Source organism: Oncorhynchus nerka, linkage group LG12, assembly GCF_034236695.1.
Source record: "Oncorhynchus nerka isolate Pitt River linkage group LG12, Oner_Uvic_2.0, whole genome shotgun sequence".
Taxonomy (NCBI): Eukaryota; Metazoa; Chordata; class Actinopteri; order Salmoniformes; family Salmonidae; genus Oncorhynchus; species Oncorhynchus nerka.
Genome location: NC_088407.1, coordinates 79,112,879 through 79,136,018, shown reverse-complemented (window position 1 = coordinate 79,136,018; position 23,140 = coordinate 79,112,879). Strand labels below are relative to the sequence as shown.

At 40.0% G+C, this 23,140-nt stretch overlaps 1 protein-coding gene across 6 annotated transcripts in view; it reads right to left on the bottom strand.

The window, feature by feature from the left end:
• Positions 1-22,928, bottom strand: part of LOC115138739 (dystrobrevin beta-like) — a 62,433-nt gene extending 39,505 nt beyond the window's left edge. For 4 of the 6 annotated variants that reach the window (XM_065025825.1, XM_065025829.1, XM_065025828.1 and 1 more), the window contains exons 1-9: positions 22,683-22,928; positions 17,272-17,339; positions 14,707-14,787; positions 14,314-14,527; positions 12,294-12,379; positions 9,804-9,958; positions 9,356-9,461; positions 8,936-9,102; positions 7,816-7,943 (exon numbers count right to left, since the gene is read on the bottom strand). In XM_065025825.1, the coding sequence (XP_064881897.1) occupies positions 7,816-7,943; positions 8,936-9,102; positions 9,356-9,461; positions 9,804-9,958; positions 12,294-12,379; positions 14,314-14,527; positions 14,707-14,787; positions 17,272-17,338 (1,004 nt within the window). In that variant the 5' untranslated portion in view covers position 17,339; positions 22,683-22,928. Of the gene's footprint in view, positions 1-7,815; positions 7,944-8,935; positions 9,103-9,355; positions 9,462-9,803; positions 9,959-12,293; positions 12,380-14,313; positions 14,528-14,706; positions 14,788-17,271; positions 17,340-18,219; positions 18,270-22,682 lie in introns of all 6 variants that reach the window. The other 2 variants (XM_065025826.1, XM_065025827.1) reach the window with 2 other exon arrangements.
• Positions 22,929-23,140: the final 212 nt, after the last annotated feature.

Below are 23,140 nucleotides of genomic sequence, written 5' to 3'. Positions count from 1 at the left end.
TACCACGGCTGTCAGCAAATCAGCTTTCAGGGCTCGACCACTCAGTTTATAATAAGGAACATATTTTTAACTACTTTTTTTTAAACCTCCATATGAAAGTCCAAAACAATAAAAGAGTATGTTGATCCAGTTCAGACAAGGAAAAGGGGAATGTTATAGGAATATAGTGTCCCTAAAAATATATCTCTAGTTTAGTAAAATTCTGACAAACAAGTCAAATCTCAACTCAAATATTTACGACTAACAATAGTGTAAAAAGCCAGCGTCCGCTTTCATCCAGGACCCTAATACTACAATAACTGAGATAAGGATATAATGAGATCTCACTCACCTCCTTTAGAGGGTAGAAAGCAACAGTCCGGCTAGCCAAATACAGCCAACCATTCAAGCGCTGCTGTAGCCAGCTGCCTACCCTGGTCCACTCTGCTCTTAACTGAGCCAGCAGCATCTTAATGAACTACACTGCTGCTGTCTCCAAGGAGACCCAGCAGTCACATGACTATGATGATAAAGTCCCCTCCCCTCCTCTCCTCTCCCTCAATTCAATTTAAATTTAAGGGGCTTTATTGGCATGGGAAACATATGTTTACATTGCCAAAGCAAGTGAAATAGATAATAAACAAAAGTGAAATAAACAATAAAAAAATTCAACAAAAATAAATAAATAATAAAATAAACTTTTTCTCAATACCGCACTTCATCTCAACCTCTAAATAGACTAGATTTTTTCTCCCATCATTTTGTTTTTGTCGTTCTGTGAAATAAATGCATGACTGCCTTCTCTGACAATGACATTTACATACGTGCACAGTTCCTTCGCCCAGGCAGCGATGACACTTATCCAAGGCCCATTACATAAAAGGCCTTTCATATACAGCACTATACTATCCTCTGAGAAGTAAACCATCAAACCTTTCAGCAAACAGTGTACAGATAGAACTCCTATTTACTGAGTGGTATTAAGAGTAGTGGGGGAAAATACTTACATAAAAGGTTTAAGAATGACGTGCTCTGAGAATCTCTCTCTCGGCAGGTAAAACTCCGTATATGTTGTTCTCTAGAACTAGATGGTGTCCATATTGATTCTGTCCCTGCTTACAAACATCTGGACAGACCGAAAGCTGTCTTTTAAAAAGCATACAGATGACTTAGTTAAGAAGCTAAGAATAAAATGGGCTTCTTTTCTAGAAGTTGTTCCTGCCTCTTGCTAAATAGTAGAAAGCAGATTATTCCGTTGACTTTCTGCCACTTCATTAAAGCCGTCAGGTGCAGTTTCTTATAAAACACACTGCGCTTTATTACGGGAGACATGTTTAGTACTCATCACTGCATTCTCTACCAGAAAGTTGGATGGCCCTCTGTGATGTCATCACTGCATTCTCTACCAGAAAGTTGGATGGCCGTCTGTGATGTCATCACTGCATTCTCTACCAGAAAGTTGGGTGGCCCTCTGTGATGTCATCACTGCATTCTCTAACAGAAAGTTGGATGGCCCTCTGTGATGTCATCACTGCATTCTCTACCAGAAAGTCAGATGGCCCTCTGTGATGTCATCACTGCATTCTCTACCAGAAAGTTGGATGGCCCTCTGTGATGTCATCACTGCATTCTCTACCAGAAAGTTGGATGGCCCTCTGATGTCACATAGGTTGATACATGAAAACATAGCAATGTATAAACCCTTTATAAAAAGTCCCACTGTACCTAACATCACTACTAAACCTCAGACATAGGAGTTACCACCCCTGGTCGCAGGGATTGATAACTCTGGAAAATCCTTTGGTGTCGGAGTTAGGTAAATCAGCTTTTAGTTCTTGGGCCTTATTTATGGAACAATCTTCCAAATGTTATTACAAAATAATGTTTTGGTGCCTGTAGAGCAATTCAGAAAGCTGATTGAGGACCTTATTACTGATGATGATGATTATAACTTTTTTAAATGTTGCTTGCATTTTGATGTGTGCATTTTCTGTCATTTCTTTAATTCAAGGCTCATCTGTAAAAGGGACCTTGGTCTCAGTATGACTCCCTGATAATGATTTCAGCCACACGTGATGTCACAAGTTCCCATCACAACGATCCACAACCCAATGAGAGGTGCCACAGAGGTCAAAAGGTCAAATAATAAGAACAAGTCAACATTATATTTAGGCATTCTATGATAAAAGTTCTGCAATGAGCTAGCTTAGCGTTGTCACGAAGAGTGGGCATCTAATGGCAATGTATGACATTCTACTCATTGTGCCTTGCCTGTGGCATCGAGGACAGAGAAGAGAAGGCTGTACTTTCATAAATGTCCCCTAGCTTTCATATCAGTCTCGCCTCTATTCCTGGTGAGACATCTCTTTCCTTCTATTTCTGACTTCAGAAATCAGCTTGAAGGAAAGCATTTGGAAAATATATGCAATCTGCAGGCTGCAAAAAAAAAATCAAATGAATCCACTACTTCCCAGTAATGCTCTCTCCCCCTTTCTCTCCGTCTGTCAATATCCCTGTCATAAAATTCAAATCGTACTCACAACAAAGTGAATTGCATAGCTATTTCCATTTGCAATGACAATATTGACTAAAGGAATAAAACAACATGAGACAATCGCACTAGAGGTCGACTGATTATGATTTTTCAACGCCGATACCGATTATTGGAGGACCAAAAAAAGCCGATACCGATTAATCGGCAGATTTTTTATTTTTCATTTGTAATAATGACAATTACAACAATACTGAATGAACACTTATTTTAAATAGTACCTGCAAAACACCAGTCTCAACGTCAACAGTGAAGAGGCAACTCTGGGATGCGGCCTTCTAGGCAGAGTTCCTTTGTCCAGTGTCTGTGTTCTTTTGCCCATCTTAATCTTTTATTTTTATTGGCCAGTCTGAGATATGGATTTTTCTTTGCAACTCTGCATAGAAGGCCAGCATACCGGAGTCGCCTCTTCACGGTTGATGTTGAGACTGGTATTTTGTGGGTACGATTTAATGAAGGTGCCAGTTGAGGACTTATGAGGTGTCTGTTTCCCAAACTAGACACTCTAATGTACTAGTCCTCTTGCTCAGTTGTGCACCGGGGCCTCCCACTCTTCTTTCTATTCTAGTTAGAGCCAGTTTGCGCTGTTCTGTGAAGGGAGTAGTATACAGCGTTGTACGAGATCTTCAGTTTCAAGGCAATTTCTCGCATGGAATAGCCTTCATTTCTCAGAACAAGAATAGACTGATGAGTTTCAGAAGAAAGTTCTTTGTTTCTGGCCATTTTGAGCCTGTAATCGAACCCACAAATGCTGATGCTCCAGATACTCAACGAAAGAAGGCCAGTTGTATTGCTTCTTTAATCAGCACAACAATTTTCAGCTGTGCTGGTTTTCTAATGATAATTATCCTTTTAAAATGATAAAAACTTGGATTAGCTAACACAACGTGCCATTGGAACACAGGAGGGATGGTTGCTGATAATCGACCTCTGTACACCTATGTAGATATTCCATAAAATGGATGTCATAAGGTGAATGCACCAATTTGTAAGTCGCTCTGGATAAGAGCGTCTGCTAAATGACTTAAATGTAAATGTAAATGATAAAACATCTGCCGTTTCCAGCTACAATAGTCATTTACAACATTAATAATGTCTACGCTATATTTCTGATCAATTTCATGTTATTTTAAATGGACAAAAAAAACAAAATGGCTTTTCTTTCAAAAACAAGGACATTTCTAAGTGACCCCAACGGTGGTTAACTTTTTTTTATTTTAAAGGCATACGTAGCCTACATATCAATGCATACACATAAACTATCAAGGACATTTAAACACAGTCATCCTAATTTCACTGTTTCCTTTCGGTAAACATTTACATTTAAGTCATTTAGCAGACGCTCTTATCCAGAGCGACTTACAAATTGGTGCATTCACCTTATGACATCCAGTGGAGCAGCCACTTTACAATAGTGCATCTAAATCTAAAGGCCTACTAATACAAATTCAGGACATTTCAAAAACTTCATCCTCTCAGAATAAGTGTGTCCTTATTAGAAAAAAGACTAGATCAACGTACTAAATGACAGCCATTACATCTGGCCATGTCTTTCACACTGCAGCCAGAGTTCCATTTAAACACTGTCATCCTAATTGCACTGTTTCATTCATTCCCTTTATAGTGCACTACTTTTGACCAGGGCCAATAGGGCTCTAGTCAAAAGTAATTCACTATAGGGAATAGAGTGCCATTTGGAACCACCTTTAGGGCTTTGCTAAAGATAATTTGACATAGTGGATGTTTTTCCCCCCAAAATGTTTTCCAAAAAGGGTTCCAGGGAATATTACTGGAAGGAAGAGCAATGTAATTGCCTCAGATTTTAAATTGAAATATAAAAATGAAGAAGTAGAATCCATGTGCAAAAGAACCGGAACATTGTGCCATCTGGTCAGAGCCGATATGGTGATGAGAGAGTCTGGTTTTATGAGATTTACTTCTAAGGCTGAGGTTTTACAGTCTGAATATTACTTTTCAGCCCCATCTAACTTCATTATGGTCCATAATACTGCACTACTCAAGACTCATCCCCTGCTGTCACCACATTATGATAACAATTGTGTGTTTGGTTTGGTTGAACCCAGAAACTAGTTTTCAACATCCTTCCTATTTAAAAGGGAAGGGAGGGATAGAGGGAGAGAAGGAAGGGAAAGGGATGAATAGAGGGAGAGAGGAAAGAAGGGTGGAGAAGAGAGGGATGGAGGGAGATGACAGCCAGGAGAGGGAGGAACTCTGAATAACCCTCATCCTGCGTCAACTTTTACTGGGACTCCAAAATAGCAACAAAGCAGTACACTAACAATAGCCTGGTCCCAGATCTGTTTGTGCTGTCATGCCAAACAACAATCATATGGTAGGAGTAAGCAAGAAAGCACCAATAGATATTTTGCCTACTCCAATGTCATTGTCAAGTCAGACTTCATGTTTTCCATGACAATTCCATAATGAGTTGGCAAGAAACCAGTAACAGACTGGCACCCAGGCTACAGAACTAGCTATAGGCTATAGCAAATCTGGTTACTAGTGGGGCATAGTCAACTTGAGGTCAGTTTTAGCTACAATCTACACATGTAAGGCAATATACACTCACTGGTCAGTTTATTAGGTACACCACCCCATTCATGAAAATGGATCGCTCCTACAGACAGTGAGTCAAGTAGATGTGGCTATATAAACCAGGCACACAGGCATCGAGGCATTCAGTTACTGTTCGATATGGAACACAGTAGATATTATTCTGAAATAACATGAAATGTACAGAAATGTAACTTCGGTTATGTGACAGCCAGTAGGATATAAAACTGTCTCTATAATGATTTAAGAAAGGCTTCACAGCCAAAGCCTTCGATTTATAGCAAAGCTCCAGCTCCAGCTTCATTACATAACAAACAACGAGTTGATGGGGACCAAAATGTTGTTCAAAGCACCTACAGAAATAGAATCACTTAGAACCGCTTTTCAAAACACCCAAATGGCAACAGAGCCTTCAGAAAGTATTCATACACCTTGACTTATTCCACATTTTGTTGTATTTCAGCCTGAATTCAGAATTGATCAAATATATATATATATTTTCTCTCTCACCAATCTACACACAATAGCCCATGACAAAGTTAAAACATGTTTTTAGAAATGTTTGCAAATTTATTGAGAATGAAATACAGAAATATCTCATTTACATAAGTACTCACACCCCTAGGTCAATACTTTGCAGAAACACCGACGAGTCTTTCTGGGTAAGTCTAAGAACGTCCCACACCTGAATTGTGCAACATTTGCCCATCATTACTTTTTAAAATGTTTTTATTATTCTTCAAGCTCTGTGAAATTGGTTGTAGATCATTGCTAGACAAACATTTTCAGGTCTTGCCCTAGATTTTCAAGATGATTTAAGTCAAAACTGTAACTTGGCCACTCAGGAACATTCACTGTCTTCTCGGTAAGCAACTCTAGCGTAAATTTGTCTTTGTGTTTTATGTTCTCGTCCTGTTGAAAGATGAATTCATCTCCCAGTGTCTGGAGGAAAGGGAACTGAACCAGGTTTTCCTCTAGGATTCTGCCTGTGCTTAGCTCCATTCCATATTATTATTATTTTTACCTGGAAAAAACTCCTCAGTCCTCAACGATTACAAGCATAACATGATGCAGCCACCACTATACTTAAAAATATGGAGAGTGGTACTCAGTATTGTGTTGTATTGGATTTGCCCCAAACACAACACTTTGTATTCAGGACAAAAAGTGAATTGCTTTGACACATTTCTTACAGTATTACTTTAATGACATGTAGCAAACAGGATCCATGTTTTGGAATATTTTTTATTCTGTACAGGCATTCTTCTTTTCACTCTGTCCATTAGGTCAGTTCTCCTACCACAGCCATTAAGCTAACTGTTTTAAAGTCACCATTGGCCTCATGGTGAAATCCCTGAGTGGTTTCCTTCCTCTCTGGCAACTGAGTTAGGAAGGACGCCTGTATCTTTGTAGTGACTGCATGTATTGATACACCATCCAAAGTGTAATTAATAACTTCACTATGCTCAAAGGGATATTCAATGTCTGCTTTTTACATTTGAACCATCTACCAATAGGTGCCCTTCTTTGTGAGGCATTGGAAAACTTCCCTGGTCATTGTGGTTGAATCTGTGCTTGAAATTCACTGCTCGACTAAGGGACCTTATAGATAATTGTATGTATGGGGTACAGAGATGAGGTAGTCATTCAACAATCACATTTAACACTTTTATTGCACACAGAGTGGGTCCATGCAACTTATGTGACTTGTTAAGCACATTTTTACTCCAGAATTTGCCATAAGAAAGGGGTTGAATAGTTATTGACGCAAGACATTTCAGCTTTTCATTTTTAAATAAATTGTAAACATTTCGAAAAAACATAATTCCACTTTGACATTATGGGGTATCATGTGTAGACCAGAGACAAGCAAATCTACATTTAATCCATGTTAAATTATGGCTGTAACACCCTACAATGTGGAGAAAGCCAAAGAGTGTGAATACTTTCTGAAGGCACTGTATATAATCCAATGACTTAGAATATAATATATCATTATATTTCTATGCAAGCACATCTCTCAATAAACCAATGTAACACATCAGCTTTCTCACATATAACTAAATAATCATGGCCCTCCAATCTTAGTGAGAAACTATTGACAATGCACCATCAATTGGCAGCGAGCTTGAAAGCCAATGATTTTATCCTATGGAGTTTGGACAACATACAGTGCAGCACTTGATGACATCAGAGACAGATGGACTCTCTTGGTGAAGTAGACATAAGAGGGCAGTTTCATGGACACAGATTAGGCCTAGACGTTCCATGAGCAATCTCCTTTGAATATGCTCTTTAGTCTAGGTGGGCAGCTCCCGCACAGCCCAGTCAAAGCTCTTCTCTGTCCTGGCACCCCAATGGTGGAACCAGTCTCCCCCTAATGTCAGGACAGAGTCCCTGCCCATCTTCCCAAAACATCTGAAATTCTACCTCTTTAAGAGGTATTTTAAATTACCCCACCCAAAACAAAAAATGATAAGCACTTGTCTTTCCCTACTAGCACTGACTTTGGTGACAACTACCTTGTTGAGGGAAAATGAACTTACTACGACTGTGGTATGCTATTTTATGACCTCGCTATCTTAAGATGAATGCACTAGTGTAAGTCACTCTGGATAAGAGAGTCTGCTAAATGACTCATGTAAACGTATGTCTAGTACTAAAGGCTTAATCTGTGTCCAGTGGTGACAGAAGAGTCCAAATGTACTTACACAGTGTGTGGCACGCTGTCCTGGGGTTTCTCTAACTGCTCAGGGAACACTGGATGAGGTAGCTCTCCAATGGGGACGCAGCCCAGAGACTTACTGATGGCGTGACTTAGCTTTTTAGCTGGAGACTTCTGTGAGAGGCAGAAACAAGATGGTGGACATCATATTCACTATTTTTTTTATCACGGTTAGGGGTTAATTAGAATTGAATTCATTCAATTCAGGACATTCAGTCAATTCAGGAAGTAAACAGAAATTCCAGTTTACTTCCTGAATTGATTGAAGTGAAATGGAATTGACCCCAACCCTGTCTGTTATAATGTGGAAACTGCTTATAGAAGTAGTGTAAAGAGATGTATAGTAATTGACCTTAACTATTTCTAAAATACCCAGTTACATTATGCAATGCATAGTGTACTGAGAATTACAAGGTTTGTTCATGCAGAATGGGACCAAATTCATAGTTCTTTGCTTTGTCCTAGATGTTTTCTCTGACAATTGAAATAACCTTTTTCTACTTCCAAATATGCTCAGCCATTTCATTCTGGGCATGATGCCCTCAAAATAAAATAATCATTACCATCCTGATCGCAGGCACACAGAGTTCAGGATTGGATTTGGAACCAGTGTAAATCATTCTCCCAGCTTCAATTAACATCACACTGATTGAAAATTGGGAGAATGCTGGCATTGTCATAGCATTCAATTTAATTAGCTGAAATGAGTAAAAACCCATAAATCAGAATATTTATAAAGGTTAGTTCATGTAGAAACAAGCCCAATGCTCTGCTTATGCATGCAGACGGCTATTAGATTGTCAGAGCGCAAAGGAAGGCTGAATCTTGGTATTCGATGAAACTATCATAACTTATCTTTGGTGTGTATAAGTGTGATTGTGGGAGGTGGTCTCTTTCTCAAAGGACTGTCTCCTCTTCGCCTCCTCTCCTTCATTGTATTGACCTGAAAGCACTGAGCAGCTGAAAGCCAGTCTAATAATGAGCTTCCGCCATATTGTTTTCACCTGTCCATTCTTTTTCCAACCAGTTCAGATGAAGGGGAGGAGAAAAGGACAGGAGGGATTTTAATAAGCAATTGAGAGAGACTTTGTGGTTGCCGTGCCTACCCAAGAGGAGTGCTCCTTCATCTGATGCTGGTTGCTATGGGGACCATTGGCATGGCCACGCCAAAAGCAGCTTTGACAGAGTTGGTAGCCATGGCACTGTTGGCACCGGTAACGGAACCCCATCATACTTTCACTCCGGCAATAAGAACATTCCACGGGATGGAAGGCTAGAGGAAACCACAAGGAAGTGGTTAGTAGGCCACTGATGAAATGTTGATACAGTGAGACATAACATAAGATTTATTATAAGACATTTTAATAGCACATATATGCTTAAAAATAAGTTATAAAGCATTATACCTAAGTCAAATCTTACCCCATTTCTCGATACAAATGCTTAGATTAGAATGACTATTATTGGTGTTCGGCAAATCACTGTGAAAATAAAGTCAAGAGAACTAATAACAGGGGAAACGTTACCATTTTCAACATTAGCAAGTCGGTGCATGAGAGGTAGCCACACGAGACACTGGGGGGGAGGATCTGCCATCAAAATGTCCAAAAACGTGTTCAGCAAGATCTTCTTCTATATTCAGTTAGACAGAGAATAACTTCTAAATACAAACACATCATTGGGCTCAAAAGTAATGCAGTATATAGGGAATAGGGCGCCACTTGGGACGTAACCCATAGTGAATGAAATGGACACCACTGCAAAGGGTCATCTTCAATAATAGACAACCTTTTGGAGTGATTTTTTTATGGTCTGTGGACTGTATTTACAAGGTTCCTCCCTCATCCTATGTTCATCTCATCCCTCATCCCTTACTAGTCACACTGCAGTTTTTGAACACAGTGTGGCTCTCTCTCTCTCTCTCTCTCGTATATTATTTCAGTGAGAGAAACCCTCTTGGTATGTCCAACGTACCTGCTGAGGGAAGCATGTCCGTACGGCGTGTTCTGTGTATCCAAACGACGGGCCCTCGAACACAGCTGTGGGTAGCTTCAGAACTTCACGAAGAAACTGGTCAAACTTAGCAAAGGCCATCACACCATTAGAGTCAGAGATCTGGGAGAAGATACCTGAGAGAGAGAAGTAGAGAGGGAGAGAGAAAGGTGGTGAGTACACCAGATTGATGTACAGTACATCAGTTTACATACATCTACACCATTTCTACAATGTATTGAATATGAGCTATGATCCTTCTTCACACTTCCATCTTAAACTATAACAACGTTAGTGCTGGAAATGTGACTCAACAGCGTCCCTTTGTGTATAATTTATGCAACTGTGGACACTGTAGCCCAGGGGTTCTCAAACTTTTGGGGCCACGTACCCCTTTTGTTAAAGCAAATTCATCAGGAACCCAGTTTAAAAATCAGAACACAAATCAAGTGAGATAAAAAAAATATATATAAGGATAATAGGAATTTTACTTAAGTCTCGGGCCCTGGAAAGGAACATTTTAAAGGCCGTCTTGGCACTGGCAGTTTAAGCACATTTTTCAAGATAATATCCTACAATTAAAAAATAATAATACCACGAGGCAGAGAAAACATTTCAGTTTTTAAGCTTAAATTACAGTGCCTTTAGAAAGTATTCACACCCCTTGACTTTATCCACATTTGTTGTGTCACAAAGTGGGATTAAAATGGATTTATATATTTTTTGGTCAACTGTCTACACAAAATACTCTAATGTCAAAGTGGAAAACTAACATTTGTAAAAGACTTACGAAAAACACTAATATATCTTGATTAGATCAGTATTCAACCCGAGTCAATCAATTTTAGAATCACTTTTGGCAACAATTACAGCTGTGAATTGTTGGGGAAGTCTAAGAGCTTTCCACACCTGGATTGTGCAACATTTGCCCATTATTCTTTCCAAAATTCTTCAAGCTCTGTCAAATTGGTTATTGACCATTGCTAGACAACCATTTTCATGTGTTGCCCTAGATTTTCAAGATGATTTAAGTCAAAACTGTAACTCGGCCACTCAGGAACATTCACTGTCTTCTCAGTAAGCAACTCTAGCGTAAATTTGTCTTTGTGTTTTATGTTCTCGTCCTGTTGAAAGATGAATTCATCTCCCAGTGTCTGGAGGAAAGGGAACTGAACCAGGTTTTCCTTTAGGATTCTGCCTGTGCTTAGCTCCATTCCATTTATAATTTTTTTTAACCTGGAAAAACTCCCCAGTCCTTAATGATTACAAGCATACCCATAACATGATGCAGCCACCACTATACTTGAAAATATGGAGAGTGGTACTCAGTATTGTGTTGTATTGGATTTGCCCCAAACACAACACGTTGTATTTAGGACAAAAAGTGAATTGCTTTGCCACATTTTTGCAGTATTACTTTAATGCTTTGTCGCAAACAGGATGCATGTTTTGGAATATTTTTATTCTGTACAGGCTTCCTTTTCACTCTGTCATTTAGGTTAGTATTGTGGAGTAATTACAATGTTGTTGATCCGTCCTCAGTTCTCCTATCACAGCCATTAAACTCTGTTTTAAAGTCACCATTGGCCTCATGATGAAATCCCTGAGCGATTTCCTTCCTCTCTGGCAACTGAGTTAGGAAGGACACCTGTATATTTGTAATGACTGGGTGTATTGATACACCATCCAAAGTGTAATTAATAACTTCACCATGCTCAAAGGGATATTCAAGGTCTGATTTATTAAAACATTTTTACCAATCTACCAACAGGTGCCCTTCTTTGCGAGGCATTGGAAAACCTCCCTGGTCTTTGTGGTTGAATCTATATTTGAAATTCACTGCTTGACTGAGGGATCTTACAGATAATTTTTATGTGTGGGGTACAGAGATGAGGTAGTCATTAAACTATTATTGCACACAGAGTCCATGCAACTTATGTGACTTGTTCAGCTTTTACATTTTTATTAATGAGTAAACATTGCAAAAAACATAATTCCACTTTGACATTATGGGGTATTGCGTGTAGGCCAATAACAAAAATATCTAAATGTAATCAATGTTAATATCCATGTGAGCCTCCCAGGCCCATGTTGCCCAGGGTTAAGAACATACATTGTAGATGAATAATATGACATTGTATTGCATTACACCCTCTAAATGTATTCCATGTGACCAACATGTCTAATATGTTGTTAGTAATATTCATTCAAATAAAATGAGAACACTTTCTTTTTTTTTTTTTTTTTTTTACATATAATTTTGAGATCTGGCCACGGACGCAACTTTGAGTCCCCCCCACTTTAAGAACCCCTGTTGTAGTCTACATGTATTCAAATGTCTCAAATGATTTCCTGTTGTCTGATACAAACAAAGCCATCAAATTAAACAGTGTGACTACTGCTGTTCACTGTCCTTTAGGTTGCTTTAACTGTGACCTCTACCCTGGGCTAAGTTCATGAAGATATACTTACAACGTAGTTTGTCCACTATTTTCCCTCCACACATAGTCGCCAACATTGCCTTCATCGAGAAAATGCTCAGCTTCCCGTGGCCTTCACTAAACACACAAACAAACAATTTGGAAAATGTATCTATTCACAACTGAAACACACACACTCATCATACTGACAAAGGAGAAGCCTCTTCCCTGTTCAATAAAGCAAATACTTTCCCCCCCATGATTTGATAGCTTTAGCTTGTTGACCACAATATAGAACTTCTGAATCTATCTTGACCATGTTGTCTGAAGGCCCAGAATCATTTGAAGGGGAGAGCTCACAGTTCAGTCCAGCATACTGATTACTTTAGTCCAGGTAGACACAGACACATTAATTTGATATATTTACAGTCTGGACTCCAACATTGCTCTTCCTAATATTTCTATATTTCTTAATTAACTCCATTATTTTCAGATGTGTGTATTGTTAGATATTATTGCACTTTTGGAACTAGGAACACAAGCACTTCGCTACACCCGCAATAACATCTGTTAAATATATGTATTCCATAGTAAGAAATTATATCTTGTGGGCCTCCCGAGTGGTGCAGCATCTCAGTGCTTGAGGCGTCACTACAGACCTGGGTTTGATCCCAGGCTGTCTCACAGCCGGCCATGACTGGGAGACCCATGAGGCGGCAGACAATTGGCCCAGCGGCGTCTGCGTTAGGGGAGGGTATGGCAGGATGGGATTTCCTTGTCCCATCACACTCTAGCTACTCCTTGTGGCAGGCCAGGCGCCTGCAAGCTGACTTTGGTCACTAACTGGACGGTGTTTCCTCCAACACATTGGTGCGGCTGGCTTCCGGGTTAAGCAAGCAGTGTGGCTTAGCACGTTCATGTTTCGGAGGAAGCATGGCTCTCGACCTTCGCCTCTCTCAAGTCCGTAGGGGAGTTGCAGAGATGGGACAAGACTAACTACCAATTGGATATCAAGAAAAAGGGGTAAAAAAAAATACAAATAAAAAAAATGTCTTGTTCTGAAAATAAGGTGTTGCACCATACTTAAATCTACAGACATGTACATGCACTTTTCATACAGCAGTTCAAAGCAAATGTATACACGTCATCCTGCTCCCTCTGGCGCTCGATGTCGCCGGTCGACAAACCACCGGTCCTGGCAACCCACATTGCGCACACCTGGCAACCATCATTGCACACACCTGGCAACCATCATTGCACACACCTGGCAACCATCATTGCACACACCTGCTCCCTATGGTAACGCACACCTGGACTTCATCATGACCCTGATTACTCTCCCTTCATATAGCCCTCACCAACCTCCGTCATCAGGCAGTATTGGTTCTGTTTTCATGTCCAGACACTTCTCTTGTTTGGTAACTCTCCACATTCGTTATTATTAAAAACTCACCATCTGCAACTGCTTCCTGACTCCCTGCGTCGTCGTTACAACACAATGTACGAAACATTAAGAACATCTTCCTAATATTGAGTTGCACCCCTTTTGCCCTGAGAACAGCCTAAATTTGTTAGGGCATGGACTCAACAAGATGTCAAAAGCGTTCCATGTTGACTCCAATGCTTCCCACAGTTGTGTCAAGTTGGCTGGATGTCCTTTGGGTGGTGGACCCTTCTTGATACACACGGGAAACCATTGAGTGTGAAAAACCCAGCAGCGTTGCAGTTCTTGACACAAACCGGTGCACCTGGCATCTAGTATCATACTCCGTTCAAAGGCATTTAAATCTTTTGTCTTCCCAATCACCCTCTGAATGGCACACATACACAATCCATGTCTCAATTGTCTCAAGGATTAAAAATCCCTCTTTAACCTGTCTCCTCCCCTTCGTCTACACTGATTGAAGTGGATTTAACAAGCGTCATCAATAAGAGATCATAGCTTTCACCTGGATTCATCTGGTCAGTCTATGTCATGGAAAGAGCAGGTGTTCCTAATGTTTTGTCCACTCAGTGTATAGTGTATGTAATATTCTATATCAAATGTATATCCTCTGTCTAATGTAGTGCACCTGTCATATGTAGCCACCATGAAGTTGAGGAGCAGACTGATGGACTGCTCTACGTTGATCTGGTGCACGGTGGGAAGACGCTTGTTGAGCTGGTAGTAGATGGAGGACAAGATGGTCTCCAGTCTAGACACGTTAATCTCTGCGTTGTGGTCCAGTGTGTTCAAACCGCTGTCACGGAACGCCTCGATCATGTTCCACACATCCACCAGGTGCACTGGGAGGAGGAGGGGAAAGATTGACAAGATAATAGATTTCTTCTAAATGAACTAATTACGTTCAAGTGTACCGTATTTGAAACAAACATATGTGACATTGTTGTGTGTACAGTTCAATAAGTTAGGAGAGTAAGATCTCAGTAAAGGAAACTAAAAGAGCCCGACAGCGAGTACTTACGGTTGCATCTTTTCTGCACGAATCTTAGCTTGCAGGCCGTCCTATAGGTTGACAGTCTGATGACGTCAAAGTTTTGTCCCCCTGATAAAAATAAAAAGATGAATCAACAAACTAACACAACCGCACACACACACACAAAACCCACTGTATGGGGAGTGTACTGTACAGTGTAACGTGAATGGCTTGGCTAAGACACAGCAGTGTGAATGATTAGTACTGGTTTTCCTCTGGAGATTTCACTCAGACAGTGCATGTAGTGAAGGGGTTCTCAAACGTTTTGGGGCCGGGGACCCCTTTTGTGATAGCAAATTCATCAGGGACCCCTTTATAGTCAGAACACAACTCAAGTTAAAAAAACAATAGCATACAAGGAGTTGTACTATGACTTTGGCAGTGCATTGCCGGATGAACCAAGTCTAGGGCCCTGGCAAAGGCAATTTTAAAGGCTCTCTCTTGGCATCGGAGATACATTTTTGCAGTTTTCAAGCAAATTTAATGCAATGATACACATTTTGTCAAGGGGAACAAAAATGCAATGTTGCAGCTTTAAAGCTAATACCCTGCAATTCTACACATTTTGCCATGCGGCAGAAAGAAAGCTTTGCCGTTTTAAAGCTTAAATTACAGTGCATTTAAGTTTTCATTAACCTTAGCCAAATACATTTAAACTCACAATTCCTGACATTTAATCCTAGTAGACATTCCCTGTCTTAGGTCAGTTAGGATCACCACTTTATTTTAAGAATGTGAAATGTCAGAATAATATTAGAGAGAATGATTTATTTCAGCTTTTATTTCTTTCATCACATTCCCAGTGGGTCAGAAGTTTACATACACTCATTTAGTATTTGGTAGCACTGCCTTTAAATTGTTTAACTTGGGTCAAACGTTTCAGGTAGCCTTCCACAAGCTTCCCACAATAAGTTGGGTGAATTTTGGCCCATTCCTCCTGACAGAGCTGGTGTATCTGAGTCAGTTTTTTAGGATCCTTGATCGCACACACTTTTTCAGTTCTGCACACAAATTTTCTATAGGATTGAAGTCAGGGCTTTGTGATGGCCACTCCAATACCTCGACTTTGTTGTCCTTAAGCCATTTTGCCTTTGGAAGTATGCTTGGGATCATTGTCAATTTGGAAGCCCCATTTGCGACTAAGCTTTAACTTCCTGACTGATATCTTGAGATGTTGTTTCAATATATCCACATAATTTCCCATCCTCATGAAGCCATCTATTTTTTGAAGTGCACCAGTCCCTCCTGTGGCAAAGCACCCCCACAACATGATGCTGCCACCCCCGTGCTTCACGGTTGGGATGTTGTTCTTCGGCTTGCAAGCCTCTCCCTTTCTCCTCTAAACATAACAATAGTCATTATGGCCAGTTATATTTGTTTCATCAGACCAGAGGACATTTCACAAAAAGTGTGATCTTTGTCCCGATGTGCAGTTACAAACCGTAGTCTGGCTTTTCATGGCGGTTTTGGAGCAGTGGCTTCTTCCTTGCTGAGCAGCCTTTCAGGTCATGTCAATATAGGACTCGTTTTACTGTGGATATAGATACTTTTGTACCTTTTGTACCTTTGCTGTTGTTCTGGGATTGATTTGCACTTTTCGCACCAAAGAACTTTCATCTCTAGGAGGCAGAACGCGTCTCCTTCCTGAGAGGTATGATGGCTGCGTGGTCCCATGGTGTTTATACTTGTGTACTATTGTTTGTACAGATGAACATGGTACTTTCAGGGGTTTGAAAATTGCTCCCAAGGATGAACCAGACTTCCCATGATGTTAAGCAAAGAGGCACTGAGTTTGAAGGTAGGCCTTGAAATACATCCACAGGTACACCTCTCAAATGATGTCAATTAGCCTATCAGACGCTTCTAAAGCCATGACATCATTTTCTGGAATTTTCAAAGCTGTTTAAAGGCACAGTCAACTTAGCGTATGTAAACTTCTGACACACTGGAATTGTGATATAGTGAATTATAAGTGAAATAATCTGTCTGTAAACAATTGTTGGAAAAATGACTTAAAGTAGATGTCCTAACCAAATTGCCAAAACTATAGTTTGTTAACAAGACATTTGTGGAGTGGTTGAAAAACTAGTTTTAATGACTCCAACCTAAGTGTATGTAAACTTCTGACTGTATGTGAAAATAAAATCATCTTGGGGGAATACAAGAACTATCGAGTTGAAAAATGTATAATTGGTGGAGTAACTGTGGATACCAATATCCCTGTGAGCCTCCCAGGCCCATGTTGCCCAGGGTTAAGAACATACATTGTAGATGAATAATAGGACATTGTATTGTATTACACCCTGTAAACTTATTCCACGGATCCCTTAGCCAAGATTTGTTTAATCTGCTGTTGCAAATGTAAAAACAAAAATGTTAATATATGCATTTGGAGATCTGGCCTCGGACCCCCTGCAGTACCTCTGCAGATCCTCTTTGAGGAATCCCTGATGTAAAGGGGAATGTACAGTATAATGCTTCACTGTGCACAGCAGATTATAACAGTGTGTAAATGAATAGTAAAAGTTTGGCTCTGGAGCTCCGTCTACTCACTCATCTCCATGAAGAGTTGTCTCCTCTCCACCATGGCCGTGCCTCGTTTACTGCGTTCTTCTATCATTCTGGGGGGGGGGGGGGGGGATATCACAACAGGCAATAAGCACACATTACCTTCTCACTACGTAATTACATCATCATTGTAGACAATATACATTATCAGTCTTCTCTGCCCTCTAACATTCTGGGGAAATAAACCAGCAAGCATGCATTACCTACTCATTACATACCTATAATGACTATACATCATTGTAACCATTGTATACATTATCAAGGTCCATTATAGCCTTTGTACATTCAAGTTAAAGCAGTAGTGCAAAATATGAATCTAACTGATCCTGTATACTCTATACACTCATCACTCTAAGTATGTATGTATCATATATGGAATGTTCAATAATGTACAACACATACACTCTTAGAGAAAAAGGGTTCTTTGGATGTCCCCATAGGAGAACTCTTTGAAAAACCTGTTTTGGTTCCAGGTAGAACCCTTTCTGTGGAAAGGTTCCTACATGGAACCCAAAGAGTTCTACCTGGAACCAAAAAGGTTCTACATGGACCCAAAAAGGGTTATTCAAAGGATTTTCCTCAAAAAAAGCTATAGATCTGTAATTTTTCCATTGAAAGCAAGTCTAAGAAGCGGTAGAGCTGCGCTATTTTGATGTTTCCAGTTCTTAAGTTTTGTTTTGCATCCTATACTTTTGGTTTTGTACACCAGCTACAAATACAATATTTTGGGTTGTTGAAAAATATATTTCACAGCAGTTTAGATGGTACAATGATTCTCAACACATTGGGAATACATTGTCACAAAGTGAAATTAGGCAACTTTTAAGATATTTAGTAACCAGGAAATGGAGCGATTTCTCCATATTTTCAGAAAAAGTTAACTTAATCTACTGATGATTTTATCAGATAAAAATCCCAGAGGTATTTATTTACCTGTCTCTGCCTGAATATTAAACAAAGTGAAGCATTAACTGCTGCTTCCCCTGTGGAGAGAAGAACAATCATAGAGAGTTAGCTAGTTGGTTCCTTAATATTCTGTCTGTTATGCTCTGTAGTAGGATAAGCAATCCTTCCAGACAAAATGGGTTTGACTTTTAACACCCTCCCTTCAAGGACTAAATGAACTCTACCAAACATGTTTTTTTTGACAGCAGAACTATAGACGTCTTAGTAATTCCAGGGAGTAAGCTATACTCTAAGGCCGAGGGAGAGGGGTGTTGACCGGGTAGGGAGAATAGGTGTGGAGGCCTGGAGGTCTGTAGTTCCAGGGAGTAAGCTATACACTCTCAGGCCCAGGGAGAGGGCAGGCAGGCTGGCAGGGACAGCCTGGAAGTCAGGAAGGCCACAAGGAGAAGGCCCGTGAATAGGTGTGCGAGTGAAACTGTCCTTCAGGGGGCAGAGCAGGCAAATTAATGTAAAATCGTGTGAGATTAAAATGTGCAATATAGAAGGGTAGTCAGTGGATATTCTGAACCTTGTTTGAGTCCAGTAGGTCACATGATCAAGGAGCTATTGAAATTAGAAACATTGAAAAACATTGAAAATTCATATAAAAACGTGTGAGGTGAAAATGGACAAACTAAACGGTGTGCAATATGTAGGCCCACAGAGTACATTCTGAACCTTGTTTGAAGTCAGTAGGTCACATGACCAAGGAACTATTGAAATTAGAATGTTGGAAAAATCCATGTAAAATTGTGTGAGATGAAAACAGACAAACCAAAGGGTGTGCAATATATAATGGCAGTCAGTGGAAATTCTGAACCTTGTTTGAGTCCGGTAGGAGCTATTGAAATGAGAAAATTGGAAAAATCCATGTACCGGTAAAATTGTGTGAGATGAAAAGGGACAAACTAAAGGGTGTGCAATGTGTAGGCCCACTGAGGGGACATTCTGAACCTTGAGGTCAGTAGGTCACACGACCAAGGAGCTATTGAAATTCGAGAATAAAAAAACATTTGTACTAACTAATCCAACTAGGAAAACAAAATGCTGCTCACATTTACACATTTATTAGCTTTGCAAAGCGAAGTCATTTCAAAATCGTGAAAATAAGTGAGCATTTTTTCCAACATCATGACACTTATTTGGAGTCTGTGACTCAAGTGGTTTGAAAGCTATTGAGGTTCGAATATCCAACCTGAAACTGGCTTTACATTGATCATTAAATTACATGTACAGCTATATGGGCTTAGGCTACAGTTTACCGTAAATCAGAATGGGCGAATATCCAACCTGAAACTGGCTTTACATTGATCATTAAATTACATTTGCAGATATAGCTTAGGCTACAGCTTACCGTAAATCAGAATGGGCGGGTCTACTAAGCCATCATAAGGGTAAAGCTGTGGTTATTATGAAATTGATCGTAGTAATGGTTAGAGGTCGACCGATTAATCGGAATGGCCGATTAATTAGGGCTGATTTTCAAGTTTTCATAACAATCGGAAATCGGTAAAAAAAAAAAAAAATTACACCTTTATTTAACTAGGCAAGTCAGTTAACAACAAATGCTTATTTTCAATGACGGCCTAGGAACGGTGGGTTTAACTGCCTTGTTCAGGGGCAGGACGACAGATTTTTACCTTGTCAGCTCAGGGATTCAATCTTGCAACCTTACGGTTAACTAGTCCAACGCTCTAACCACCTGCCTCATGAGGAGCCCGCCTGTTATGTGAATGCAGTAAGAAGCCAAGGTAAGTTTCTAGCTAGCATTAAACTTAATCAATCATAATCACTAGTTATAACTACACATGGTTGATGATATTACTAGTTTATCTAGCGTGTCCTGCGTTGCATATAATCGATGCAGTGCGCATTCGCGAAAAAGGACTGTCGTTGCTCCAACATGTACCTAACCATAAACACCAATGCCTTTCTTAAAATCAATACACAGAAGTATATATTTTTAAACCTGCATATTTAGCTAAAAGAAATCAAGGTTAGTAGGCAATAATAACCAGTTGAAATTGTGTCACTTCTCTTGCGTTCATTGCAGGCAGAGTCAGGGTATATGCAACAGTTTGGGCCGCCTGGCTCAAATGGCTCTCAAGAGAAGACAGGCTATGTGCTCACTGCCCACAAAATGAGGTGGAAACTGAGCTGCACTTCCTAACCTCCTGCCCAATGTATGACCATATTAGAGAGACATATTTCCCCCAGATTACACAGATCCACAAAGAATTCAAAAACAAATCCAATTTTGATAAACTCCCATATCTACTGGGTGAAATTCCACAGTGTGCCATCACAGCAGCAAGATTTGTGACTTGTTGCCACGAGAAAAGGGCAACCAGTGAAGAACAAACACCATTGTAAATACAACCCATATTTATGCTTATTTATTTTATCTTGTGTCCTTTAAACATTTGTACATTGTTAAAACACTGTATATATATATGACATTTGTAATGTCTTTATTGTTTTGAAACTTCTGTATGTGTAATGTTTACTGTTAATTTTGATTGTTTATTTCACTTTTGTATATTATCTACCTCACTTGCTTTGGCAATGTTAACACATTGTTTTCCATGCCAATAAAGCCCTTGAATTGAATTGAAAGGAGATCCCATTGGCCAATGAACCTGCAAAACGTTTAACGCCCCACTCAGCATACTGTCGACCAATCGCGTTCACGTTATCATGCCAGGTACCACGGTTGCTAAGCCTATCGTCATTCAACCCCCTACTCAAGAGTCGAGGTATGAGTCGATTAATGTGCATATTTTCCTCGAACGTACGTAATGTCAGGATTCCAAAGCTATACGATATTACAAAGAACAAGAAAATGATCTCAAATCTCGGAAAATAGTTGTAATGTTATACTTTTTGTTGGGTTTTTGAGCTAGTGCCCAAATGACTCCCATTCAGTCATTGGACACTCCTTGTCCCAGAATGCAACGCGCAACCCATTGACGACGTCTGGGCAACGTACACAATGGACGTGAATACAATTCCAACGGAGTGTCCTATATCCTCAAAGTATCTGTGGCTCGGGGCAAAAGGCCTACTATCTAGCTGGTTTAGTTCGTTAAGTAGCTAGTTATTTTCATGAATGGAAGTTCGATTTTAATAGGAGAAAACACGTGGCTGCCTAAGTAATACCATTGCTAAGAATATTGACAATTATTGTAGTTTCTGCTCATTGTTTTCAGGCTGTTTACATTGAGGGTTAACTAGGTACCCCCAATAAGTTGCTAAAAACATCTGCATCAAAGATATGTGAGTGACTTTGTCATACTGCAAACCGAAGTCAACGCAGCAGAGAAATAGCCTACCTCCAGTTTCCAAACGGTCATCAAAGTTGACAAAATCCTTATTTATTCTGCATTTTGACTAGCTAGGATTAATTATATGCAACTGTTTGGGATATGGCTGGCAGAAGCTGCAGGATCAATCTTTTCTCCCCGTGTCTGGTTGCATGTCGGGGAGAATGTTGCACTACTTGGCTAACATTTCAGATGCTCACACAGACCTTGTCCCATTCGATCGAACAAATAATGGTTTATTACCAACACGCTACTGTAAACACATCGTGGCCTGTGTGTGCTTGTTTGCAGACTTTTTTTCTCACTTTGACAGTGCTACAGACCATAGTGCTTGGCGCATGCAAATTCAGCGCCCAAGACAGTCTAAAATATCATTTTGTTATTTGACTCTTCAAAATAAAAGCTTATTTGACACGTCAATTAGTGTTATTTGAGGTATATCTTTTTTGACACAAAAATACCCAAACTGCGCTCCATAGATGACGGTGATGATCACCCATCATCAAATGCCAAACGGCCTGAGCTATATCATCTGCATTATTAGGCATATCAGCGTTTTTAATATAATAAGGTCAACCTAAACGAAATGCAAATACATAGATGATAGTAGGCCTATCGCCAAGCATTACGTCATTCCACGGGTTTCATTTGCAATGAATGAACTCAAGCGCATCAGCCTCTATAGGAGCATCACAGCACACACTAAAATAATAAATGTGTCAGTTGAATAGCGCAGTGATATATCTATCGCACCTTGCCGAGTAGGCAGCATAGCTAATGACAACATCATTTTAAGTGAGTCAACATACGGAGGACTAGGGCTTATAGGGCTCGAAAGGCGAAAATATCATCCACGCTCTCGGTGACGAATCATTAGCTTTACAAGACTTTATGCGTCTCAGATCTGGAAGGAACCGAACGACCTACGCGGCCATATTGCTGTTTTAACTCTCTATTTACAATGTTTCCGCAATATGAGTTTGTCGTGTGATGCATCTTAAAGGAATATGCGAAATGATAATGTACCCTAAATATCTACCCTAATAAATGTGTAGTAGCCTAATTTAGATGTGCCTTCTCCACTCTATAGGCTATTTAAATGAGAATTGTACATACAATTAGCCTTACCAGTTTGAAAATCACGCCAGTGACGTTAATAGCATCAACATCAGATGAAGAGGATATAAGTAGTCAGGATATTTCCTTCGTGAATCATCGCTGCACTCAGTCTCACCTGTCTGTCCGCATTCGTTCGTTATTGCTGTCCGAGCAATGCAAAACGATTTATATTATACAAACACTGTACAATTTCCAGTGCGTTTCCTGTTTCATAGCCTACGACTCAGAATTACGGTGGTGGCACAGATAGAACAATGAGACACATATTTCACCGGATGTATAAATGTGAAGCATCCGGTTGGCGTTTCCACTCACTACCAAATATGGTGATGAGAGGAAGCCCGGTGGTTGGCAGTAGGAGACTCTACCCTTTGCCAAAGTCTCTAAAAATGCCGCTGTTTAGGGCGAATTTAGTTACTGCACACGTGCACTTCACACAGTATGAACAGTCTAGAACGCACAAATAG